This window comes from Stegodyphus dumicola, chromosome 2 (assembly GCF_044657685.1).
Source record: "Stegodyphus dumicola isolate Sdum_Otavi_A_Nest chromosome 2, ASM4465768v1".
Taxonomy (NCBI): domain Eukaryota; kingdom Metazoa; phylum Arthropoda; class Arachnida; order Araneae; family Eresidae; genus Stegodyphus; species Stegodyphus dumicola.
Window position 1 is genome coordinate 203,553,850 of NC_140769.1, and position 23,139 is coordinate 203,576,988.

At 29.7% G+C, this 23,139-nt stretch overlaps 1 protein-coding gene across 3 annotated transcripts in view; it reads left to right on the forward strand.

The window, feature by feature from the left end:
- Positions 1-23,139, forward strand: part of LOC118181153 (uncharacterized) — a 115,610-nt gene that overhangs the window by 12,107 nt on the left and 80,364 nt on the right. For all 3 annotated transcript variants that reach the window (XM_085811649.1, XM_085811650.1, XM_085811648.1), the window contains exons 2-4: positions 2,963-3,202; positions 9,165-9,340; positions 19,960-20,160. In XM_085811649.1, coding sequence (XP_085667775.1) covers positions 2,963-3,202; positions 9,165-9,340; positions 19,960-20,160 — 617 coding nt within the window. The remainder of the gene's footprint in view (positions 1-2,962; positions 3,203-9,164; positions 9,341-19,959; positions 20,161-23,139) is intronic.

The following is a 23,139-nucleotide window of genomic DNA, read 5'->3' on the forward strand; positions in this document are numbered from 1 at the left end:
TCATTAACTGGCCAATCCTTTTTGGGGATTATATTATTTTCATACTATTTGTTTTTGATTTTAAGCTTTAATGCTTAAATAATATTCTAGGTAGCATATTGAAAAGCATTACAGCATGAGTTATCCATGCTGAATGTATATTTAATGTAAGATTAATTTTAATTTTCTAAGCCAAACAAACTGTGGAAATGTAATTGTTCTAGAATTACAAAGAAAGAGTTGCTTAAATTTTAACATCCTTTAAAGTCCATCATGTCTCTTCCAGAATTTGTGTTTAATGAGAAGTTCATTATTATTTGGAAATTAATTATTAGCAGAAGTGACATAAAGATAATTAATGTTTAATGAAACAATGAAATTTGACTTAAAATAACATGCTGAATAATGATTATTGGAGGAGTTAAAACAACACAAATCAGCACAATATTCATAAATTTACCGGACTAGTTTCAATGGTTTAAATAATAGAACCTCCTTCTTTAGCTGCAGAAGGGCAAATGATTCTAATGCAGTTTGTTGTTGCAGAGTCTCGTCCCTGGTTATTATATATCTAGGTTCAAGCATATGAACAGAAGGTGTCTGAACAGAATCATTTGCATCTCTGCAGCCAAAGAAGGAGGTTCTATATTTTAAACCTTTGAAACCAGTCCTGCAAATTATGAATATTATACTGATTCCTGTTGCTTTAACTCGTAATGATGAAGTATTAACAAACATTGATTTTGAGATTAAAAAGAAAAAAATTTAGGCTAATCTTTGGAATATGGTAACAGGCAGTTTGGCGACATTTTGGTAGGCGATAAAGGTTACTACCTAGGACTTTGGCAATAATGTGAGAAGTACCCAGTTCCAATTACGGATTATTTTGTCTGAGAGAAATGAGAGATTATGAGATATGTCACGAATCACAGTTCTTTAATTGGAAAAGGGGGGAAATCTGGAAAAATATCTGCAGTACTTTATAGCATTTTGTATTCAGCTTCATTCTGTGTTGTGTGAAAGAGAGTTGCTTAATTTTTGGATCCCATGGCCCTATCTAAAGTGAATTTGAAATGGGTATTTAGTGGGATTGAAAGGGGTAGTAATAAGTGTTTTTTTTTAGTTTGTGCAAGATAGAAGTAAAGATTGCTTATTAAGTTTTATTAAGCAGTATATTCTACCTGGTACAATAATAATATCTGATTGCTGGAAGTCATATGCCTGTTTGGAGGATGAAGGTTTTCAATATCTTGCTGTTAACCATAAGTATCATTTTAAAGATCCTGAAACAGGCGTACATACGAATACGATTGAGATTCTGAAGAAGATTAGGTAAGTTAGTATTTTTAATCATTTGAGGATTTTATTTTTATACATTGTTCTAAATATAAGGAATAAATAAATTAATATGCTATTATTGGAAAATTGTTATTAGCAATGAATTAGTTTAAAGTAATTAAGATTTTAAGCTAATTTTTATTAATTTAATGTATGTGTTTATTTATATTTTAAGTAGTGTTTTTTAATTTAATTAAATGATAGTGATTTTGTGAATTATATGTTTGTAGCATTTTGGAATACGTTTCAGTAGAAGTAAATGTGCATGGCAATAATTTAAATATTTGACACTAAGTATTTGCAACCATTTTTAATGTTTGCATTATAAATTCGCAGGTGACGTTTATAATAGATAATTTAGAGGGAAAAGATTTTGGATATTTTATTTATTTTATACGTGCAAATGTTCATCATTGGAAAGGGTATATACTTTTTTGCGATCAGGTAATTTCATATATGTCCTTTTTACTGACTGTAAAGATTCACAAAATTTTCCTGCATTTTCGTGCAGATTTTTCTAATTTATGAGAAAAAAGTAGTGTACAGGGATAAAGTCAAGAGTGTGCGCAATGCCATTTTTGTGCAATTCTGGGATGTTTTTTTAAGTGAAAATAGATTGACGTGTAATTAGGCTAGCAGGGTGTTGGAAAAAATGTTGAGTAAATAAAAAAAAAAAAAGAAATCTGTCTTTACTTCGTGAAGACAAAATGGCGCCGAAAAAAAAGTAGAAGGTTGCTGTAGCAGGGTTAGTTGCCAAATTTTCGCCAAAAATCCCCAAGTTACCATAATCCAAAGATTAACCAAAATGGGCTCTATATTTTACTTTAAATGTGTTTAAAAAATTTTATTTACTTAAGGATTGAATTTTTTCTACTTACAGGTTTGTAGTACAGGCAGTGTTTTATTTTATTAAGTTACATAATATTTATTTATTAAAATGTTAAAAACACTCAAAAAATTACTTTATTTGCAATAATAAAGGCACACTTTATACAGCAATGCTTCTTATAACATGGTATAACTTTTGTTAAAATTATTTTTGTTTTATTAAGTCTGTAGATGTGCTATCCACTGTATTCACAAGCTAAGTAGCATCTTCATATTGTGGGTTGACATTTGTTTGGTGCTAGAGATCATTAATAAACGTATGACTGTATTTATACAGTTGGTTTTTGAGATTCTTATGTTGATTATGAATATAGTAGGTTAAAAAACTGTTAGCTGCCAGCTGAGTAAAGAATCAGAATAAATGCTTGTAAATTTGGATTAGAATGTGGCCATGCTAGTTACATTTGGTTTTCATATTTTCACGTGTGTAAAACGAATATTCTTGTGAATTGATGCTCTTTAGGAAGTCCTTCCATATGAGGTTTTCTGTATTAGTTGTTTATTTGTGCTTTGTCCAATAAATTATCCTTCTATCAGTAAATAGTTCAGATTTTTAAGAACAGGGCAAAAGGTATTTGCAAATTCATGGTGACTTTTTTTAATTCATATAACGTAAATTATGATTTTAAAATTCATCATAAAATACGCATAAGTCTTTTAGCGTTTTAAGCTATTCTCAATCAAACTGTAATAATTTTCAGTTGTGTTTTTATGAAATACTGTACTCTATATTTTGTATTATTGTGTTACAATATAGGCACATTAAATGGAATTCCTCAGAATACTGTGTTAAGCAGACCGATGCAAAAGAAGTTAGTAACACTCATCAATTGCCAACTTGTTGAAGAAGAAGGTAGAACACGGGGAATGAGAACAGCAAGATCTTTGGGTGAACGTTCTGTTACAGAATTAATACTGCAGCATCAAAATCCCCAGCAGTTATCTGCGAATTTGTGGGCTGCAGTAAGAGCTAGAGGTTGCCAATTTTTAGGTCCAGGTAGGTAATCAGAAATTATGCTTCATTTGAATATTATTTTATAACAATATAGATTTGAAAGGATGCTTACATTTTCTGGATAGTTAAAAACTACAATACAAAGTCCGAGATCCGGACGTCCAATATCTGGAATGATCTAAAATCCGGACCTCGATGATCTAAAACCAACTTTAAAAATTTTTTTGGTATGTGTGTGTGTGCTTTACGTATGCACTTTTGACCCCCCCAGCTCATAATGAAACATGTGGAGAATAACAATTCTTAATTTCACTTTGCACTAAATAAAATATCTTGTTATTGAAGAAACAATCATTTTAGCATAAATTTATATAATTGATAATTTGGCTCTGTATCTGCTTGGCATACATCTCAACCAAGACATTCTACATAGATACATCGTTGATTTTACGATGTATCTATGTAGAATTTAATATTTTATATCCCTGACTCCAACCTGGCAAATCATTATTTATTATATTTTGCCTTTATCACCGCATGATGATCAACAGATGACAACTTGAGTAATGACTCATGTAACGATGCCTAAGCAATTTTTTTTTATATAAGTAATTGAATAACAGAGGGTATGGTAACCTTTTATGTTGATATTACGCTTGGCGATGATTACAGATTTAAGCTAATGCACTAAGAAATCTTGACAGGAAAAATTTAACAAAAACTTCTTTCCATATGCTAAAACTAGATTTTGTTAATGATAATTATAGGCAAAAAATTACATTTGGCACTATTTGCATTAAGAATTACTGATTTGTGATTCGCATAAACCCAGAGCGAGTGCCAGAGATTGTATGGCTGCAATGAGTGACAGGATTTAGGGAAGACGAAGGGAGGCACCTGGTAGCAGAATTTGGAACCCAGGCGGTAAGATTTCTAGCGCCAACCCTCAATAAGCCTATATATGGGGCAATTTATTTATTCAATACTCAGATAAGCCTTAAGCATGTGCAAGGAATAGGCATAAGTATAATAAATAACTAAACTAATACAATTCAGGCTTAATTGTCACTGTGCACAATAGAAGCAAGATAAAATTTAGCAGAACAACTTGTCTTTAGTCACCAATCTCATGATACATAGCAAAATATGTATAGTGAACGATATCTAAATTTTATGATGATAGCCACGAATCTGAAGGTTTTTGGATATCGCAAACCAAAGGAGAAATTTTCTAATGAACGGATTTTGTAAAGAAATGTGGAGAAGCGGTAATAAATGAAGATGATATAAAAGAAGTTTTTCGGTACTTACATACTAGATGACTACCTTGGCAACATTTGCCGATAAAAATCTTCATTGGCATTTTTTGGTTTATGTTTATAAATTCTTTTAAAAATAAAAGCTGTAATTATAAAGAAACAAAAACTTAAAAATCAAAAATCGCAAATATATATATTATAAATAAACATATATATAAACTGTATACTAAATACGAATTAAAAAAAAAAAAAACTTAAAACTGGGTAAAAGAAAACATTGAAGTTAAAAGTTAATGGTAAAGAAAGTGGTGGGAAATAGCTTTCAAAATAGCATCAAAAGGTATTTCCTGTTTTTTCCCCCAAGTAAATTCAACTAAATGGTTATCCAAATGATGGCGACTTGTCCTACATTATCACTTGTTCCTCCATTTTGCAGAACCCCACATCCTTTCAACGTATTGAGTATGAGTCTTCGTAGATGGGTCAGCAAAATTGTGTTAATGATTCTCCTAAAAATGTTCAAAACCGGCAGCAGTGAGCTCCTCTGTTTGATATCCAGGCCACAAATCTGATATTATTCAAGGTTCTTAAATATGTTAAAGCCAGGAAAGGAAAAGGCATGCCATTGGTTTCTGGTAGTGACATCACCCGAGTGACAAGACTCATCGGTCAATGCGTCTGTTGCATGATTTCAATAATGGAAAAAATAAAGGAAAATAATCATTTTACGAGTAGTATATATAATAACATATCGGAAATACCAAGTATATAGTTTCCAATTAAGTATTTTGTCAAATCAAATGTTTATTTTAAGCTGAGAATTCGTACGAATGCTAAAATAATTGTAAACATTTTTTTCTTAAAGGAAAGCATTAGAATATGAAAAATGATATTTCAGTTAATTAAGGAAACTAAATATTATAAAACACGTTATTTTTTAATATTTTATGTTGTGTTGTCCGTACTTAATAAATCTTGTTGAATAGAAGACATGAAGGCAGAACTGCTAAAACCATGGTAATAACATAATCAAAAAGTATTTTCCCATTTATGATCGTGATTTTCAGTTTAAATTACATATCTCAAGTAAAAAAATATATATATAAAAAGATATGAATCACCAAACTCATACTTAATTAATATAAAATTATACAAATTTCTTAATATCACCTCAATACACTTTTTAATAGACTTATCAATTTCTTTTTTAAATGAAAAGTCACTTATATGGATTCACTTCAGATTTCAACAGAAGTGGATATATTTTCAGTATTATCTAAAAGTACTCTTTCCCTAATTCTTAATTTCAATTAAGCCTGCATACAAATTAAATATTTTTAATTACTATATCAGCTTGTTTCTTAAAATACGTTGTACGCAAAATAGTGTCTGGTATTTAAATATTTTTCTTTTTGTTATAATTAAAAACAAATTATATGGAATGAAAATTAAAACATATCAGTTAAATAATACTGATGAGAATATTACTTAATCTTTCGTTTATTTATCTAACACAATACACATATTTGTTTTCCTTCAGTGTCAAGCATGGGTAAATTCACTTATTTATATCAATTAAATTACATCAGACATATGCTTCAATTGAATAACACTGATGGGAATATGTCACTCACTGATTCAATGTTTGCATGATAGTGTGGTCGAGAAACTGTTCTTTCCTCAGGGTGAAGCATATATCAGTTTACTTAGTTCGCAATGCTTAACCCAGAAATTGCTTCATTACATAGAATTACTTTTGGGCTGTAAAGAAAGTAATTTAATTAAATTATTAAATTTAAATTAAACTTTAAATTCGCTTATACAACTTCAATCACATAGGCATATGATTGAAGTTGTATAAGCGAACTTAATAATTATCTAATCATTTAGGTAGTCAGCATTGGTAAACATGACACTGAGTTTAAATATCTCATTGTGATATAAGTCTCATTCACAAAATGAAGATTATGATAAAAAGTGATTTAAGGTGAGAATTTTTTAAATTTTAAATGTAAAATAATAGTGAAATGACCTATAAATATACAATTACTTATATTAATGTATCCATTCGATCACAGTTATGTATGAAAACTATGTAAATTCATTTAAAATAATAAGCAGATATTTTATCTGGTTGTAATGGATTAAATCAGATGTGTCACTAGGTGTAAACTGAGTTGGACAGTCTATTTTATCAGCTAGTAGCCTTTTTGGGGAGGGGGGTTAGGGAAGCTGCATTTTCCAGCACTTGTTTTCCTTGTTTCATGAGCCTGACACCTGCTTGCTTTAGCTCTTTTTAGCATAAATTTGGATGAACCATTCGTGTTAGAAATCTTTCTCTCCAGATTAACTTCAGTTTTTGAAGTACAACATATTGGTCAGTTATTTTCACATGATGATGATGGAAGATGTAAAGTGGGAACAGCATTGGCTTTGAGCACCCTTTTAGAAATTAAACCAAGCAATTCTGTCTTGATGTATGTCTGTAAATCCCGTATGTAATCATCAGGTGTAAAATGAACAGTACATATTCTTGCATTTTCTATGTTGAAATTACATGGTCTTTTGCAGCGAACAATCTGTAACTTACGAAGTTCTGGATCACTTGAAAAATGATGCATGTGATACCCTGACTTCTAGTTTTCCTTCTAAATTCTGACATAACGCTACAGCACAGTTTCCCATTGTTGGCTTAGTAATCTAGGCATCTGATCATATATTATTTTTACATGTAAACATATTGAAATTGTCTAAAAAAAAAAAAAAAAAGAAGTGTGGTAAACTGTGAAAACAGTATATCAAAATCACTGAATTTTAATCATAGAAAAAGGATAAATTAATTTATTAAATTATTTACATAAGAAGTGAAAATATTAACTAAGATGTTGTTATGCTTTCAAAAAGTATTTATTATCATAAGAGTGAAAGAAAATGATGTGTTCTCACTGATTGCTCTTTCTTTAAATATTTAAGTTATTGGGCACTTTTCCATTTTGCCAGCGCATGCGATAAAGTCACCAATAATGGTACAACAGATGCCAAATGGACTATCTTCACAGGTAACCTTTTATGCCTCATCTTCAAAACAAGTCGCAGCCATTTCTTATCAGATTGATTGTTTCTTTTAATACTGCCATACAATTACAAAGAATTTTTACCCAGATAGTTCAATTTTATGCCCTAGGGCCAATTAATTAAGTCAATTAAGATGCAATCACACCACTCACCCGAAGGCGAAAATATAGAAAAGGCAAAGTCAAGGGATAAATTCATCAATTCTAATGAGCATGCACTAGCGAAGTATAACACTGCGGTTTTACATAATTTCTGAGTAAGCTATTCATACAAATTGAAATAAATCCTGCATTTAAACTTGTATTCCAAATTAAGATTTAACTTGAAATTAATGTAGATAATTACTGACAGAATTAGATTTTTGTAGCGAAGTTTACGTGAGATGAGATCACTTGGGGTCATGTGATATGAACTAGCGAATCAGGGTGTTGAATTATGAAAGTATAGTAAATTCTTAAATCAAAATCTTTTCACAAATTTATTGTTTTTATTTTTTGGCCTTTTTACAAAATTTTAAACGGTATTAAAATGTTTATGCATTCAAAATAAAAAAATTCTTAAAACTAACATTTTTTACGTGTATACTTGTATATGGTATGTTGTCACCAACAAAGTCTGCTTGGCAAGATTTGCGCCAGCAAAACGGAAAAGTTCTAGTTGTTGAAATACATAAAAAGGTAAGCATTATTAAATAACTGACTATGCTAGCATATTTCCTGCACTGGAATAATTTTAAACTGTACAGCATTAAATTAAGCCAATTGTGGGGAAGAGTTAATGTGTAGTTTCTGTAGTATTCATCAAATTTTATCATCTTGTTCTGTATAATGCCTGTTAAAATCATACTGTGTTTAAAATTAAAATTAAAGTTGTATGAAGGTAATGTTATTCATGTGCATGTTATTTTATAATCATTTTAATCACACAAAATGTATTCTAATATATTTTCTGTACTTATGTATTAATGCAACCACCTTGGTGCAATTTAGCGATTTCTTTTTTACGGATGAAGAAGTAAAAGTTATTCATCTGTTTCAAGGTAGTGATTTTCATATTTTCCTAAGAAATGTTTTAACTATCAGTATTTGTTGTAAAGTCGACAAACATTATTAACATATCAAAAGAAAATACACTTTATCGATTTCAATTATTAAGGATTAAATCATACGATAAGAATTAAAGCATGTTTTCTGCAAATTTAATTTTTTTATGCTGTTCTTTATTATTTACACACAACAATCTGTTTTCACTTGAAAAAAAATAGGAGAATTGCACAGACTCGACATTGTGTATCAGCTGTCTACCAAATGCTTCTCATCATTGTTCCTTTTAATGATTTTGCTGCAAAATACTATAATTCTGCAGATATTTTACTTCAGTTTCTTTCAATACTGGCAAATGCCTCAGGTGTGTATTTTAAAATTCAGTTTAAAGCAAAAAATATCAAGATTTGTTTATAAAAATGGAAAATATGTGAATGAAAGTATTGACATTGCTTGACTGAAGGATTATTATGAGCAATTTTTCATATTTATTGTAAAATGGTAGTATATTTGTTTGCTTATGTAAATATTTTTTAAGTTTAGATACTATTAAATGTAATTTTGTTTTTTTATATACTCGGGAAAAGGCTCATTTTAAAATGTCTGGTGTAATGACTGTCTCTATAGCTATGCAAGAAGAAGTGTTAAAACTTATTTTGCTGACACTAGAAGATGGATCAGCATTATCTAGAAAAGTTTTGGTAAGATTTGTTGTGCAACGCTTAGCTCCTCATTTTCCACAAGCATCTAAAACTAGTATAGGCCATGTTGTTCAGCTGCTATATAGAGCATCTTGTTTCAAGGTATATTTTATCTCATTTATTTTGTCATTCACATATTTTTTCCTTTTCTCTCTTTTTATTCATATGTTGTAATTCCGTATTCTTCTAGAAAGGCAAAATACCTGAAAGATAATATAAGAGTACTCAGATATCTTTTAAAAACTTTTTTAACTAATAATACTTTGCTAGATTTTTTTTATCAAAACGGGAATTTACGTGTGTTACAGTTTATCTACTTCCTTCTATACATCATTATATAGTAATAAGAAAAATAATAATTTTCTTTGCTTATATTTTAGTATATTATATATAGACAGTGAGTTTTGGAAATGGTGACGGGATATTATTAAATAGAGTGCAGAATTAGTGGTTTATGGATAATAAATTTTGAACAATTAGGTAGCTAACAAATACTCAGATACTGAACATTTGACAAGAACTGAATATAAGTAGACAGCTGAATATCTGGCTAATTAATTACACATGGAAAAAAAATCCCCCCCAAAGAAGAAAACAAAAAATTCCCCCCCACACACACACTCCAAAAAGAAAAATTTAAATGTTTATTTAATTTTTACTGCCATAAGCTATTAAGCAAAATAATTTGGAACAGCTTGCATGTAACCTCATTTTCTTCATTAATATTGAATGTCATGCAAAGTCTTTCCAATCTTTTGTACTGCATTCTGGTAGCTTCATGCAAGCTGGAGAATTTTCATGTAATAGATCTCTTTTTATTATTAGATTTCCTGTGTTATTAAATTTATAAGTAATAGAGCATTATTTTAGAAGTGTTTGAGAATACTTCATGTAAGTATTTTGAATTTTTCTTATGAAAATTTTGACATTTCTTAATTTTTTTAAAAATATAGTTCAGATTATTTTTTTTACTGTGTGCTTTTGAAGAGAAAGAATAAGTTTCATTCAATTTATCTAAATTTCTAGAATTTTTTCCCTACTGGAGTTGGATGCTCAGGTGAAAAAAAAAAACTTAATTCAATGAAAGCAATGAAGTATTTCATTCAAATTCTTGTAAAGATATAATTTTATACAATAATTATTATTAGGCGTAAAAATTCCATTCATTTAATTCTTTTGAATTTGAATCAATCTTAATTTTATTACTAATACAAATTTTGTGATATGAAAAGTAAAATTATTTTTGAAAACAGTAATTTTTATATTTTTATTCTTGAGAAAGCGTAAATGAAACCTTTTACCTTGATTTTGCATCATGTATTTATAAATTATTATCTTGACACCAATTTAAAAAACTTACATTCTTCTATGTTAAAAATTTATTTATAATGTTTGAATTGCAAATTAACAAAAGTGAGCATTCAGTTTCATGAACTTTTTAAAATCCAGTCTTGCCTTGACTTTGAGAATTACTTGAGAATTTGAGATACTTTGAGAATATGTATTCTGCTAAAAGTTAAAATATATTTCAGGGTACCTCTTGGCGATTTTTTGGTGCCATTCCTGTTTACGTCCAACACCCTCCCCAGTAAAATAGCATCCAAAGCATAATGCAATAAAACATAATTAAATCAAAAAATATATAATCTCAATAAATTGCATTTTAAATTAAACAAGGAAATAACATAAGAGTGGAAATACATATTATGTAATCTACACAATACAAAAAGGAAATATGGAATTCAAATCTCATTGCATAATTTACCAAGAGGTGAACGAAGTTATTTAAATCTTCCTTTGCACAGCAGTCAATTAATGTTTTCTTTCCCAATCTTCTAAAGTGTACAGAAATTTCAGATTAACTGTACCATCAGCAGGCATTTTACGGTGTAAAGCACAACATAAGCAACGTACTTTTTAACCAATATCCAACACATAAATAAGCCCTTACAAATATTTTCTCATCAGTCAAATTCACCTCAATCGCATTATAATAGGGTTTCCATAACATTCAACTACTCTGATTACCATAAATGAAACAACAACTTGGTGATAATCCAAAGGGTACCCTAAAATATAGACTAACCCTGCTAAATATAAAGCAAAGTTTCGATTTCTTTTATGTAAAGCAGCTCAATTTATTTTCAGTTGTACTGATATGCACTTTTGTTACTTCATTGACTAATGTATATTGTGCTGTGCTGTTAAATAGCCAAAGTTCAGGGCATTTAAGCTTTCAAAAGCCTCCAGTAGTTTGAAATGATAATTATTTTCGGGCAAATCCGTAGCATTCAAATAGTTCTGCTTTTTCTATTATAGTGTCACAAAAACAGGGTGTGCAGTTAAAAGTCTTTACAAAGTTCTGTGATAACAGGTTGTTTGAAGTTGTGGTAGGGGTTGTATGCTGAAAGTTTTCTAAACTTTTAAAGTTTTTGAATGAATTTTATATTCTTAAAGATTAATTTTAATGACACACTAGCTTCACAGCTTCTTTTTTTAACTATTTTATCAAGAAAAACATCATGTACAAATATTTACAGTGAAGCAAAATGCAATTTAACTGTGAGCTTCAGATTATAGTAATTGCTCGCGTCAGGCCAGTTAGATTTGTTTTTTTAACTATGTCTGCCTCACTTGTAAGAGGTGATCAACTGGCGAGATTCGTTGGCAAAAAAGTGCACCAACATCCCACCTGGCCTTGCCATGTTCACATGCAAGAACTTGACATAAGTTTAATTATGAAATATTAATATTTAAGTTTTGGTTATTCATGTAAACAAGTATAAAATATGTATAGAAATATAAAATAAGTAAACAAAATATCGAAACTTGTAGACAAGAATACAAAATTACTGAGAAAAATAAATTTCAATATATAATTATTAATAATTGAGTAACATAAATCATAGTTTACTAAATTTCAGTAGGCAATACAGCTAATTTATTAATTGTCCCCTGTTTTGGTATGAACTTTCACAACACGGACGTTTTCATCAGAACCGTTGTGCAATGATGTTATTTACCCTAAAATACAATTACTAATTGGAAGAAGATCTTCTTTAATCAAAACTATTTGACTATCATTAGATAATTTTTTTCAACCATCCATTTTGATCTAGCTTGTAAAGTATTTAAGTAATTGGATTTCACATTTTTTCCAAATAAGTTGTACAGTTTTTGTGGTTTTTTTGTCAGCAACTTAAGTGGTTTTCCCTTAAATCTGTCAAAAACGGCTCTTATAGGTCACCCTATCAAGAAATGATCTGGTGTCAAAACTTCGAAACTTTCTGAATCACTAGCAAGAGTGGTCATGAATTTAATATTATTAACCTAAAGTGGTCGGGAATTTAATATTCCTTCTATCTGAATGCCAATCATTTCGAATTCTTCATAAGTGAAATGAAAATTGCCAATCATACGTTTAAGATGGTACTTCATCGATTTTACTCCAGCTTCAAAAAGTCCACTGAAGTGAGGCGATTGTAATGTATATTTTCTTGATTATTTTTCTGAGAAATTACTGATCTTATAAATTTCTTTCAATTTGAATTCGCTCCAACAAAGTTAGTACCATTGTATGTATAAATTTTGAAACATTTGCCAGGTCTACTTGTAAAATGTTTAAGTGTTACAATTAAAGCATCGGAAGTCAAATTTGTTAATGTTTTAAGATGAATGGCTTTCATTGCGAAACATATAAAAATATAAATATACAATTTATTTGGAATACTCTTATGTTGATTTTTAAATTTCACTAAATAAAGGCCACATAAATCAGTACCTATAGCAAATAGAGGTGATACATTAATTCTTTCACTAGGCTTATTACCCATAATTTGTGAAGAAAAAGTGGGCTTGCATTTAAAGCACGTTATACATTGATGTACTGTTTTCTGTGCGAGAGTGTGGCTACGTAAAGGCCAAAATTTTAAGCACACTGCATTCAGCAGACCTTGTGGTCCAACATGAAATAACTTTCTGTGCAAACTTTCAAAATAAATTTTACTTAATCTTGAAGCCTTAGGTGAAATAGCTGGATATTTTGAGAGTATGGCACTGAAGCATTCTTCAACCTTCCTCCTACACGTACTACAGTCAAAAGTCGTTAATTCGGACACCCATAATCCGGAATGATCTATAATCCGGACCTCAAAGCTAAAACCTTTCTGCGCATGCGCTGCGCTGACACATGCGGATAGGCATTTACGTGTGCGCGTTTTATGTATAACAGACGGTATAAGCTAAAATTATCTAATTATCTATTTCAGTTAATGTTGATGATTGCGTTGTTCCTTAATCTTCGAATTGGATCCAGCTTATTATTTTTTGCAGACTGTAAGAGCAATTTTATAAAAGTAAACTTGAACTTTCGATTATGTCAAATAGAATTTCCGATGCTGGAGCTCCCAAAGGATCTACAAAACGAAAGTATGTTTCGATGTCCATGAAACAAAAAGTGGAATTGCTGCAAAAAATTAATAAAGACATGAAGAAGGTGACAGAGAGCTTAGTGAAAACGAAAAAAATTTCGATTGACAAGTTAGTCGGTATTCTCGGCACAGCAATTACGGCACTTGAACAGTGAAACTTTGTAACTGAACAAGAAATTATGTCTGTTTATAGAATTAAAGAGAAAGTATTATTACATAAAACGAAGCAACTTAAACATCTTACATTGAAAGAAATGTTTAATAAAGTAAACAAATAAATTTTAATTTTAATTTTTTTTTTTTTTTTTTTTTTTTTTTGTAAATTTTGATACCCTTTAGATCATAATTGTTCTTTATTTCATAAATTACGGTTTCATATTTTTAATTTTATAATTTCTGCATGCCATCTTACCAGATTTAAACTGATGATCTATAATCCGGAAAAATCGATAATTTGGAATCGCCGAAGTCCCGATGAGTCCGGATTAACGACTTTTGACTGTATTCCTCTGTCATCAAAAATGGAAATAAATTCAAAATATTACTTGATTCATGTTTAATCAATGCTTCTTCAATTTCTCTTACCTCTTCCACTGACAGTTGTCCAGTTTTTTTTACCTTATTCCCGCAGTTGAAAATATAAGACAAAAGATGGTTAATTTTATAATAATTGTTTTGAAAGTTCTAAGAGGTCATCCATAATAGAATGTCGAGAGCTGTCATTTAGCAGGGCAGTCTCTTTACAAGTCTCATCTTCAGAAAGTTTTCCTTTTTCGCTCCAAAGTTTCTTTTTTGACTTCTTTGTTGATTTCAACCTCAGGAACAAATGGTTGCAAGTTCTTGGAAATTTTAGGCCCCATCTAAAATTCTGAACCTGTCCACCATCTGGAATCTATCCCAAGGAATCAGCACTCGTTCCACGAGAGAGAAGCTCTGTCGGATTTTTATCTGCACAGTGATGCCAAGAGTTAGGATCTGTCAGGCTGGTGATTTCGTTGATTCAGTTTGCCACAAACCTTCCATTGGGTTTTGGCACCCTATGATTGATGTGTTTGAGTAAGCCTGGCTTGTCTAGCAAATAATCTTCTGGCCCGTATTATTTTAAAGGTACTGTTCTGTTATCAGGACCAGATTCAGAATTTTTGTGAATGTGTGTTTGCATTGTATATGATACATGCACATACATATTTACATCCATATATGAACACATACATACATACATTTCTGAACCCGGTCCTGCTAACAGAACTATATCATTTTAAATCAGAAAGGGCTAGAAGTCTGTATAAAATTTATGCCATTTATTCATTTTCAGTTAGCAGATCTTGTTCTGCTTGGTACTGAAAAGCTGAATATTCTTGTAAAATGTAAATATTGCATTAGCTTTTTAGCATTCAAAAATGTTATATTTATAAGTATATAAATAAAATAATTATCATGTTTCAGAGATAAAAATATTTTTTGAAATTCTGATTTTTCCATCTCTGTATCACATTGTCAAGATATGATAATAGTGATTCATTTTAAACTTAAAATACGATTTCCAAAAATATTGAGGAATACATTGAGCAGATATTATTGTTTAATAAAGAGGTAATAATTTCCTGCATTAGTTGGTTAATCTGATTTTACTTATTTGTAATCAATTAAAAATACTTAACAGAACAGTGTTTTTCCAGTAATTAGCCTTGGAGATAGTATTAATAATTATGTGAATTTCTTATACAAATTAAATGCTTAAATATCATTTAAAAATTATTTTCTCTTAAGTGGATTAGATTAATGTATTTTATGTGAAAAACTGGTACTTTGAAAGGTTGCTACATATTAATGCTTCAGAGAAAAGAAGTGTTTATTTTTTTTATTTTCAACTGAATATAATTTTGTAAAATGTGTACTAAAGTTTTATGTTTTTAAAATTTTAAGAGCTCAAACTTTAGAAAATCACAGTAGCCATGTGACTAAGTATAATTTTTTTGTCCTTACATATTCCATTTCAGTGTATAATGTTGGTGTTTACTTTTCACATACAATTACTGGCTGCCATATTTCCATGATCCCTTTTAATATGGCATCAAAAACATTAAACTATTAAATTGCTCTTTTGAATTTTTAAAAATATAAGAGATCAAATTTTAGAAAATTGCATCATTTTTCCTGACCTTATGTGTCCCATTTCATTAGAATTGATTCCCCAGATTTTAAAAATTTCAGTACTTACCTTTATGGCCCTCATTAGGATGGCACTAAAATTCCAGTCAAGTTCATGTTTGCATCTCATATACAATTCCTGACTGCCATCCATATTTATGTGATTGCTTTTAATATGGTATCAAAAGTACCGAGGACATTTGCTGTATGAACTGTGCAAGATAGGACTTAAGATAAAATTGAGCTGTGCCTTGTTACTTTTTATGCTGCTGCATAGCAAAGCCCTATGCTCTTTCAAAATTGTGTATATGAGCAGCCGTTTTTGAATCCACAGAAGGAAATTTATGATTCAGAAAGAAGTGAACATACACTTCTTTTTTCAATTTCACTGTTATGTTTTCTCATCAACAGTTTGAATAAATTGTTGATCCCTTTAGCAAGTGGTTCATGATTTTTTGCCATTAGTCTTTTTGTCTTTGAATTCAGAATCTAAACAAAAGCACTTGCAGGTTTCTTAGCATAACATGCCAAATACCCATATTTGAGAAAGAATCCTACCAATGTTATTCTTTTCGTCAGTTGAACAGACTTTCATCCATTTCCACAATTTTCAAGGACCAACTGTTTACTTATTTGATCATCAGATTAAATGTAGAGAACATAAGATCTCTCACAAAACTGTTTCAATTGGCAGTCATATTTCCCTAAAGTTGAGTTGTTTCTAACACCACTAATCAATATTAGCACTGTTAAATGTGTTATTCTAAAGCAAAACGTATGCTTTTCTTTCACTTGTAACTTTTCATGTTGCACCTGAAAATGCTTATATTGATGTACCATATATTCTGGCATATAACATGCACCTACAATTTCAAACTACATTTTAAATTGCTACATTTTCAATGCATAATGTGCACTCTTTCTGTACAAAGAAACCTGAAAGATACATTGTGTGATGCTGTTGTCTTTTGAAGTCATTCATTTGAAGATTTTTTCCAGGTTTTTGAACAATGATATATTCAATTGACAAGCGATAAGGGGAACAATATGTGTAATGAGGAAAAGCTTGAAGGAGTAAATAATTCTGCAAAGTGAGTGGGTTGTATTCAGTGCAGATGTGCACAAGAATGTTATTCTAGGTTTTCAAGAAAAGGAGAATGTAATTTGATGAAAGAATGCTCTTTTGATGTTCCTTTCAGTAGTAGACATGGCTGATGCCAAACAAAACAAACACAATGCTGGTTTCAAATACAAAGTCATTAAGTTTGCAAAAGAAAATGGAAATTGTGCTGCAGCAGGGATGTTTGGTATTAGTGAAAGCTCCATATGTGTGAAAGAAAAATTAGTCATATTAATTAATATTCCAAAGAATAAATGCGCTTTACATAAAGGAGAAACAAAATGGCCTATCCTTGAAGAAAGTGTTGCAAACTGGGTCTAGAAAATCTCCAGAAAAGACTAATTGTAACAGGAAACAGTGGATGTTTATTGTTGTTAAATTAAGGAAAAATGAGTGAAATGAAAGTGAAAACTTTGAGTTGGTTTAGTTGATTTATGGCACAGAATAATTTACTTTATGAGGGGAAAAAGTTTCACAAAGGCTTCCGAAATAGTTGGACAATAAATTGATAAGTTTCCAGAAGTATGTTATTAACCTAAGAAGGCAAAAACAAAAAATTATTTATTTTCACGTATTGGAAATATGGATGAAATTCCTGTAATATTTTATATGATAGGAAATTGATGTGAAATGAACAAAAATGGTTTACATAAGAACAAGAGATATCGAATAACCTTACCTCACTATGACACATTTCTACTTAGCCGACGGAATAAAATCAAAACCCATGATTATTTTTAAAAGAAAGATGTTGCCAAAAAGTAATTTCCCAAATAGTGTTTTCATTCATGTTCAGAGAAAAAAAATGAATGGACAAAAATTATTGTGGGTAAGAAATGTTGAATCCTGTTGCCTTAAAAAGTCCAGAAAGTCTTCTAGTTTGGGACATGTTTAGATTTCATCTAACGAATGATAAGAAGAAACTGTTGGAAGTGTGTGATACAGACATAGCAGTTATTCAAGGTGGTTAACACATTAGTTCAGCCTTTAGATGTGTATATTAGTAAACTATTCAAAGGAAATTTAGAATGGCAGTGGAATAAATGGATGCAAAATGAAAAAACAGTTACTATCAGTGACCAAATGCATAATGCCAATCTGTGTGAGTGTGAATAAAAACACGAAATGAATTTTAATCTGACATAGTGCAAATGTCATTTAAAAAATGTAGTACAGTCAAACGTCGTTAATCCGAATTCGTCGGGACTTCGGCCATTCCGGATTATAGATCATCATTTTAAATCTGGTAAGATGGCATGCAGAAATTATAAAATTAAAAATATGAAACCGTAATTTTATAAAATAAAGAAAATTATGATCTAAAGGGTATCAAAATTTACAAAAAGAAAAAGCTTAATATTTATTTGTTTACTTTATTAAACATTTCTTTCAATGTAAGTTGTTTAAGTTGCTTCATTTTATGTGATAATACTTTCTCTTTAATTCTATAAACAGACATAATTTCTTCTTCAGTTACAAAGTTCTGCTATTCAAGTCCTATAATTGCTGTGTCGAGAATACCGACTAATTTGTCAATCAAAATTTTTTCATTTTCAATAACCTCTGTGTCACTTTCTTCGCTATTGGAAGCGAATTATAATGACGAGGAATTTGATTTAAATCATATCAAAGACGGAGCACATCGAGATCAAATACTACATTTAGTAAGGAATTATAAGCCAAATAAAATAAAAACATCTGCCCTGAAGATAGGGATAGTGCTGACAGATCAACTTCCAATTCATTGTGTGCCGCGGCGTATCCCCTACCCGGCCTCAGAACAGCGTGAAATTGATAAACAGATTTCGGAATGGTTAGATAAACGAAGGATATGCCTTTATCCATTTTTTGCAGCAATTACACTTTTTGTTTAATGGACTTCGAAACATACTTTGGCTTTGTAGATCCTTTACATATTAGTAAATATATATATCGGAAATTCTATTTGACATAATCGAAAGTTCAAGCTTACTTTTATAAAATTGCTCTAACAGTCTGCAAAAAATAATAAGCCGGATCCAATTTGAAGATTAAGGAACAACGCAATCTGCAACATTAACTGAATTAGATAATTTTAGCTTAGCTTATACTGTTTGTTATACATTAAATGCGCATGCGTAAACGTATTATGCGCACACACATATTCGCAGCCGTAAAGGTCTTACGCGCATGCGTCAACGCGATGCATGCGCAGAAAGTTTGTAGCTTTGAGGTCCGAATTATAGATCATTCCGGATTATGTCTGTCCAAATTAACGACTTTTGACTATATAGTATATATAACAATCTAGATGTAGTGTAGGATGATTATTTATTTATGGATCAGAGTAACAGTGAGTAATGAAAGAGAATTCAATTATGTGTCTGATGATATAACAAAAGACAAATATGCCGAACTTTTCACGTTATCCAATAACGGTAGTTTTTAAGTTCACAAGGCATGTCATGTCTTTTAAATAAACAACACTTAAGAAAATGTAAAAATCTAACTTTTATATGCTCATCTTTTCCTAATTTTAAAATTTATCATTTTTATATCTAGCCTATAACGTGCACCCATAAATTTCAATCTTATTTTTTATATTAGAATTGTACATTATATGGCAGAATATATGGTACATACTTTCATTTCATGAGCATTTTTGGATATTTGAATGTGTGATAAAGTGATTCTTTATTGTAAGAATGATAATTGTGTTTTCCTCAATCATCAGTAAATCAAAAATTTGATTTTTTTTTTTTTTTAAATATGAAAATGCTTTTCACCTTTTAACTCCTCAGTCATCAGTAAATCAAAAATCTGTAAAATTATTTTTTGAAAAAAGGAAATATGTTAACATGCATCCTATTCGCAGCTCTTCTTCTAACGAGTAAACTAGTTAAATGATTGTTACTAGGATTGCCATTAACAGCTCTTGTGATGAGTTTTATGGTATTCTTGGCAGCAATTAAAAATGGGAGCCATAAAGATAAAGATGTAGTACCAAATATTCACATTAAAATTTATTGAAAATTATGTAGGTTTCTAAACATGAAGGTGATTCGTCATTGATGCAACTGAAAGAAGAGTTTTGTGTGTATGAAGCACTTAGGAGAGAGCATGATGCCCAGATAGTGCAAATAGCAACTGATGCAGGATTACGTATTGCTCCAGAGCAGTGGTCCTCACTTCTGTATGGTGATACAGCTCACAAATCTCATATGCAGTCTATTATTGATAAGGTATAGTAAAAATCAAAGATTTATATTAAAAGTTTTATTAATATATTTGTATATATTATATAAAATGAATATAAGTACTAGTTATTTTCAGTATTTGTTTTTCCTTTTAATCTGTTCACCCTCTTAGCAGTATGGGTTTTTGGGTCTTCCACCAATGCCTGTATTTAAACAGCCTTTATTAACTAAATTTGTGTATTTACTTATTTAGTTTCTATTTTCATAAACTTACATTTATTCAGATGCCATTTATGTTATTAAAGAAAGAAAGCAAAATATCTTAAATTATAAGCTAATGTATGCCAAGTGGCAAAAAATTTCATGACCGTATAAAGAAAGTCTTGGCACTCAGACGGGTTAATTGCAATAGAATTCTGATTATTATTCATACACAGTTTTGTATACATGTAAATAAATGTCAATTTTTAGAAAATTCAGCTTGTTAAATTTAATGAGAATTTTTTATATTTATATAAAAATAAACAGTACTTGCATTGATACAGTACCCATCGATTGTGAAAGTTGTCAGATGTCTTGCAAAACTTGCATTAACTATTTCATTAAAGCTTTAAAAGAGCAGATCACTCATTATTTAGTTCAATAACCAGCAAATGCACATTATTGATATAGCATATAAAAAACTTATAACTATGATTCAGGCTTTGAAATTATCTGTCAAACAAAGTCTTTAAAATTAGTGCACATAATTCTGGTGGCCAAAAATCTTTAATGGCATTTAAAGTAGGCACAAAATTATTACCTTCTTTCTGAATTCTCTGCTGTATATATTTGCTTAACTATGAATATGAGTGGTGTCATTTAGTTTTACTGTATCTTTTATTGCTCCATTTTGCAAAGGCAAAATATATAAGCATATATTTGCAAGGGCAGTAATATTGCAAGGGCAGTATATATTTGCAAGGGCAGTAAATATATAAGAATAAGTGTATTGAGTATGAGCACCAATAAATTCAGTTCTGTATCTTTGGAAATACTACACTGCTGACTGTTTTTTAGAAAGTAAGTTCAAAAGTTTGAATGCATTTTTTAAATTTTGATGCAAATGATACATATTTTAGTTATAATTAAAACTTGTTTTACTAACTTATTTCATGCTGACATTTTATCTTTCAACTTTGAGAATATTTTCCATGTAATAATAGGTGTTAGCTTAAATCATTAATTTGAGTATATTTTGTCAAATCTCATTTTATACTGAAGTATGAATTGATAGGTGTACATTTCACCTATCAATATTAAAATTTGATATTAATATTAAAATTTCACTAGATGCATTTAGTTTCATTGTTGATTAGAATTCTTTCTTCATTATGCTTGTATTCAGTCTTGTCTTCAAGTCATACTATTAGCAAACCCTTTGTTAGACTAACAGTGAGTTTTTGTTTTAAAATTGACTTTGATGAACTATGGAGAGATAAATGTAAGAAGTATCTCTCACATTTGTCAAATTTTAAATGTTAATAACAGAATTGAACAATGGAATTCTTTATCCAAACTAAGATGATTTTACTTTTACTGGTATCCAAATCTAATTATAAATGTTAATAATTAGATTAGTGAAATAATAATCATTTACTAATTTCTGGTTAATAGTTAACTGAGTTCACAAATCAAAACATAAACTTAATTTCTCATATCTGATCTTTTTAAAGCCTGCTTGTGACTGATAAGATAACTGAACACTAGTAGTTTATTAATTTAGAAGTCAAACAACAAAAATCAACGTTGTATTTGCAAATTTTCACAGGACTGGTTTCAATGGTTTTACTAAATCAGCTTTATGTTTTTCTCCATGCTTAAAATGAATATGGATGAGTTTCTCATATCAAGTTTCCTGTACAAAAGCTTGTTTTCCCTTAGATTGATATCCCTTGTACGTTTTGTCATAATTCAAATCTGTTCTTTTTAAAATGTTTGCATATTTTAAAATTTTATATAAAACTTATATTGTGAAAAATATTATCTTGTGTATTTTTTAAGAATAAATTAAATGGAATTTGTTCCATCTTATTTTTTCTGCCAAGATATATTTATTGAAACTTTACTTTGCCTGTAATTTTTCCTGGTCATAGTTTCAACTTGCAAGTTATAACTGTAATATTTATAATAATTTGCATTTTTTATTGTAAATTTAACTACTACTTCATATATCATACAAAAAGATTGCTCTTCCCTTTTCCATGCTGTACTCTTTTTCAAAATGTTGAGCATGGTATTTCATTGAAATAGATTAAAAATGGTAATTACATGTTTTCCTAACAATCATTTTTGAGAAACAAAAACTATTGCCAAGCAGACCAATATAGTGCTAATAAATGAATGAGTGGGCAATAACAGCAGATTCATAAAACCTTTCCTTTCTTTTATATAACTGTAAGATCTTTTGTAAGCAAGTTTAATTCTTGTGAAAAATACATAAGTTAACTGTTATACTCAGCTTTTCTATTGCATTTTAAAAAATAAAAATTTTGGACCTGCATTTTATAGAGCAAGCAGTGGAGTATTTTCAGAATTGAAGGGCTGATTATACCAGTGTCCATTTTCAAAACATTGAAAAAATAGTGTAGTTTAAGATATTCATGTGATGCTACTCAGATTTGTATTTAAAGTATTTTATGTTGCACCTAGTTCACAAAAAAAGTTTCTTTTATTACTATTTTAAAAGCCGTTTGGCTGTGAGAATGATTGTAAATTATGAGAAATTTGTAAGATAATCTCAAAGCTTGAGCTCTTATTTATTTAAGTTTTTATATTCTATATCTGTAACTCATGTTTGTTGACTATCTAATTAAATAAAGAATGATCTGTAATCATCTTTCTAAATAAAGAACGATCTCTGCCTTCAAACTTCCTCAAGAATGATTGGAGTAAATTTGGTAGGATCTCCACTAACTTTCATGGCTAACAGGAAAATATGTTTAGTATGTTTGAAATAGGTGATTTTGATATAAAGTGCAAGTA